General features: G+C 32.1%; 2 protein-coding genes across 3 annotated transcripts; one reads left to right on the forward strand and one right to left on the reverse strand.

The window, feature by feature from the left end:
• The first annotated feature begins 1059 nt into the window (after positions 1 to 1059).
• LOC145070487 (uncharacterized) lies at positions 1060 to 2569 on the forward strand. Of its 2 annotated transcripts, none has more exons than XM_079017430.1 (4): positions 1060 to 1319; positions 1795 to 1851; positions 1989 to 2057; positions 2154 to 2569. In XM_079017430.1, exons 2-4 carry the CDS (start codon positions 1797 to 1799, stop codon positions 2447 to 2449), a joined length of 420 nt encoding a protein of 139 aa, XP_078873556.1. In that variant the 5' UTR covers positions 1060 to 1319; positions 1795 to 1796; the 3' UTR covers positions 2450 to 2569. The 2 variants fall into 2 exon arrangements, with proteins under 2 accessions (XP_078873556.1, XP_078873555.1); XM_079017429.1 differs by having other exon boundaries at positions 1062 to 1358.
• On the reverse strand, positions 2544 to 3934 carry LOC145070486 (SNARE-like superfamily protein). The gene is made up of 6 exons (XM_079017428.1): positions 3776 to 3934; positions 3571 to 3669; positions 3424 to 3474; positions 2942 to 3115; positions 2797 to 2856; positions 2544 to 2714 (listed from the first exon to the last, which is right to left on the reverse strand). The coding sequence occupies exons 1-6, from the start codon at positions 3776 to 3778 to the stop codon at positions 2673 to 2675; spliced, it is 429 nt and encodes a 142-aa protein (XP_078873554.1). The 5' UTR covers positions 3779 to 3934; the 3' UTR covers positions 2544 to 2672.
• Positions 3935 to 4230: the final 296 nt, after the last annotated feature.

Consider the following 4230-nt stretch of genomic DNA (forward strand, 5'->3'; position numbering starts at 1 on the left):
GTTCAAATACAGGCACGATATGGTTAGGGATGTCTTGTTTGACATATTTAAGCGTGTCGGGGTTTCCGCTAAGAAAGAGGCACCTGTTAATTTCTTGACTGATCCGACAGAAGGAAGGTCAACCCTCAGACCGGCTGACATTTTGATTTTTGGATGGGTCGGAGGGAAACACGCATGTGTGGATCTTACAGGGGTATCCCCTCTCGTGGGCCTGAGGGCTGGGGGTTTCACAGTGGGACATGCTGCTTTAAAAGCAGCCACAGGCAAAGTCACCAAACATGAGAGATCGTGCTTAGAAAATCAACACATGTTCGTACCATTTGCATTTGACACGTTTGGTTTCCTCGCACCGGATGCGGTAGGGCTTCTTAAAAGAGTACAACGAATCATGCATAGTAATGTTATATCCCCTAGATCTCCGGATGTAGTCTTTAAAAGAATTAGCTTTACCATTCAAAAAGGCTTAGCGACACAGCTTGTTGTTCGTTTGCCATCTCACTCATTGTACAATGACAATTAAAAAGTTTCTTTATTAATTAAAAAAAACTAATTTATTTTGTGGAAATTTACATTTAAAATCAAAACTTATAAGCCCAAATATATGAATTCTACAAGCCTACAACTATGAACTATTATTATCCGTCTTAAAAATTAAAATGCACAACACGAGAAGGCCCAAAGGAATACCTCCCACATGTAAACTTTCAGCCAAAATTAACAATATTTAATTTTTATTTATTGGACCTACTTAAAATCTGGTTTAATTTTTTAATAGGTCAAAACGTCTCTCGTAAAAATGAGAAAAATATGTATCAATCATAGTTTACATAATATTATGTGTATCATACATTTACATTTATGAGTCAACTCAAGTAATTCGACTCGCTCAATGACCCGTTTTTTCAGTGTATAACTTTCGTACATCGGTACATGTACTTGTGTACATATATGTAATTTCTTTTCCAGATGAACTTTTGTGAAATCCAGACCAATATTCCTATATTGACTTGTACTATATGCTTCGAAATTTGTATAAAGGGAAAAGCCGTACATATATATTACTCGTGAAAAGAGAGAGAGATCACATTGTTGTAGTGTGTGATTCATTCCTGCAGCTTCTGTTTCTTATTCCTCTCATTATTCATCATCTGTTACAAATCATGGAGATATCATCTACTGTTAGTGAGAGAATAATCTAATATATGATTTTAATGATGCGATATTGATCTTCCATCAATGCGTTGATTTTATTTGATTTGATTACACCATAAAAAACCATCATTCTTCACTGCAAATTTCACCATATTCCTTTCTATCTGGTAAATTGCTGATTCTGTTCTTCTCCATCCATTCCAGATGTGAGTTCTCTGTTCCTTTTTTTTTTTTTTAATTAGTTTTTTTAATAACCTTCCATTGTTGTATGAATTTGGCTTACAGTTGCGTAATTCTTTCATGTATTGAGCAAATCATTTCTCTTTCTTTCTGAAATTTTGTATATGAAATGTGAGATCCAGTGTAGCTCTTGAATTTCTTCCTTTGCGTGTGCATCTCTACATCATCAGATCACTGTGTGTGAGAAAGAGACTGATCGCTTTATTTCATGAAGAACGTGATTCTCTGAGCACAAAACGTTTTCTACCAATTTTGATCAGACATTGAAATCTAAAATTTTCTGATTACTTTCTCACATTTTCGAAATGGTTTTTTGATGATCGATAGAGTTTGATTATTAACTGCAATCCAAATTTCTGTGTTTGACATTGTATTTGACCTTCCAAATTAACATAATTTCAGAAATGGACAAAGGTCATGGAGGATCAAGTCGATTATCAACTCATATGCGACACACAGGTAAGAACTTTCTATCCCCATTCTTTCACATATTTAACGTCTTTCCTTTAAATTTCAAACAAACTCTTCTTCAATCTTCAGTATATGTAAAAGAAACACTACATGATCAAGAATTAACTCATCCATTATTGAAATAGGTATGGATCACAACGTTTTCTTGAGTAAATCATCAAAGAAAGAGAAGCTTAGAAGATTGAATTCTATCGGTATATTTGGTGAAATCGATCATCTTTCCCAATATTTTATTTATTTATTTATATATTGCCATTCTATATAATGGGTTTATATAACTACGTTTACAGCGATGAAAAAACGAGAAACTGAAACTCAAAAATCAAAAGATTGTACAAAAGATGAAGAAGAAGTAGCTGAGGCTCTATTTGCATTGGCTCAAACATTCAACAAAACTTCAGAATTACAACCAGTAGAAAATTTACACGTGGAACCACCTCCAAAAGAAGCTGACGTCATCACTACTCATGGGATCAACAATTCACGAAAGAGATGTTGGGTTCATGTTTACATATGTCATTTTATTAAAGCTGACGTCACCAGTGTAAATGGCATACGTATATCTAACAAACAAGCCTTGCAATAAGCTTCTGAAAATTGTTCTTGTTAACTTGTGTAAATATAGTAAGAGTAACAATATATGGTAATTTAGTAATTATTTGTACTTCATGCAATGAAAGTTGTATCCCTCAAAAGGTTTCAAATATTTCATTTACGAAAATCAAAAGGTACAATACAATACTCATGAATAAAATCAAAAATGTATGAAAATACAGATATTCCAAGAAGATCACTAGACAAAACGCATCTCACTCCTGCTTTTCCAATTCTCCCATCCTCTCTATGATTGCCTATAAATAAATAAATAAAACACAATTTATAAATAAATATAAGATAAGATATTATACCCTTTTGAACCAATAAATATTATACCTTTTTGCTTGTTTCTTGAAATTCACCAGCAAGAATGAACTCGTCTAGAATCAGATACACCTTTTTACAAATAAGAATTATGTCAATAACAAAATATAATATTTTTTTTTTGAAAATGAGGAATGAAAATATGAATTTTTAGTACCTTATGGAAGTTGAAGACCAAATCTAGTTCACAGACATTACTGAAGAAGTGATCGAGTATTTCAACAAATAAATGGATGCCCTCCAAATAAGCAAGCTCATTATCCGTTATATCAACACAAAGTGAGAAAAAAAGTCCAGCATATCTCCTGTATATAACTTTGTGTGTACGAAACTGCAACAACAAATATATATAAAAAAACCAAAAACTTTATAAAACAAGTTCAATTTTATGTTTTATCAATGTATTTTGTTCATATATATATATATATGAAACTTGCAGAAGTGATTAAGAGATATCAGATGATGCATAAGGTTGTTTTTCCACACAAGGATTACATCCATGATCACTAATTGCAGATTTATCATGGTCCTTTATTACAATTCTAATTGTCAAGTTGAAAAGTAACAAGTTAAAACCCTAATTCAACCCTATTAATTTCCTAAATCGAAAATACAGATGATAGGAAGATCGGTAAGTACCTCAACAAAGTTAGTGAATTTGGGATCTCTGTTTACGACCAATCGATGAACCTAAACACACAATTGTGCACACAAATTTGCAAAATCAGATTAAGTTGACTGAAAAGAGAATCAAAATCGAAATTTTCATCTTTTTTCTAGGGTTACCTCGTATTCGACCTTGTGCTTTTCGGATTCTTCAAGAGGAATGTAATACTTAGCGAGACGAGTCTTCCCTTGCCTATTCTGAAGCAGAATGAATCGGATCTGTCCATTACAAAAAATAAATACAAGATCAGAGCAATTATTCAAAAACTTGTACGATATTATAATTTGCAACAAGGGCGTTGATCAAGATAGAGTGAAAACGCACCATTATCGCGCGATTCGAGCAGTAAGAAGGAAATGATCGGTTCTTCAAAGTCGGGGGAATTGCGAAATGCTTCAAGTTGAAGGGTGAATTTTCGACTACTGAAGACCAAATTGCTAGAAAAAGTTCTAAAAAGGCCCCCGCAGTTTTGTGGAAGTTTAAGATGCCTGGCTATTTCTTTTCTGGTCAAATAAAATTTAGTAGTATTATATATTCGCATGTTTGTCAAAAGTGTGAGTATTTCTAAATTTTATCTTTTAATAAAATGTGATCGATTTAAACAAAAGTTTAATTTTTATCTAAACAAAATAATCCAAATCTAAAAGTTACTTATTATATATTGTTTAAGAAAAATTATTAAACCTTTTAATCAATTTTCTAAATTGACATTTTTATTTATTATGTTTCACATTTAGATTTTAGACAAATATCATTTTATTTTATGTACTCTTATATAT

Source organism: Lactuca serriola, chromosome 8, assembly GCF_051521515.1.
Source record: "Lactuca serriola cultivar US96UC23 chromosome 8, Lser_US96UC23_V15, whole genome shotgun sequence".
NCBI classification, from domain to species: Eukaryota; Viridiplantae; Streptophyta; class Magnoliopsida; order Asterales; family Asteraceae; genus Lactuca; species Lactuca serriola.

Coding starts and splice junctions, on each gene's coding strand:
- LOC145070486 (XM_079017428.1), bottom strand. Junction 2,857..2,941: donor TGGTCTTCAACTTCCATAAG/GTACTAAAAATT, acceptor ATTTGTAAAAAG/GTGTATCTGATTCTAGACGA. Junction 2,715..2,796: donor TTCAAGAAACAAGCAAAAAG/GTATAATATTTA, acceptor ATTTATTTATAG/GCAATCATAGAGAGGATGGG.
- LOC145070487 (XM_079017430.1), top strand. CDS start 1,797: ATGGACAAAGGTCATGGAGGATCAAGTCGATTATCAACTCATATGCGA. Junction 1,852..1,988: donor AACTCATATGCGACACACAG/GTAAGAACTTTC, acceptor TTATTGAAATAG/GTATGGATCACAACGTTTTC. Junction 2,058..2,153: donor TAGAAGATTGAATTCTATCG/GTATATTTGGTG, acceptor CTACGTTTACAG/CGATGAAAAAACGAGAAACT.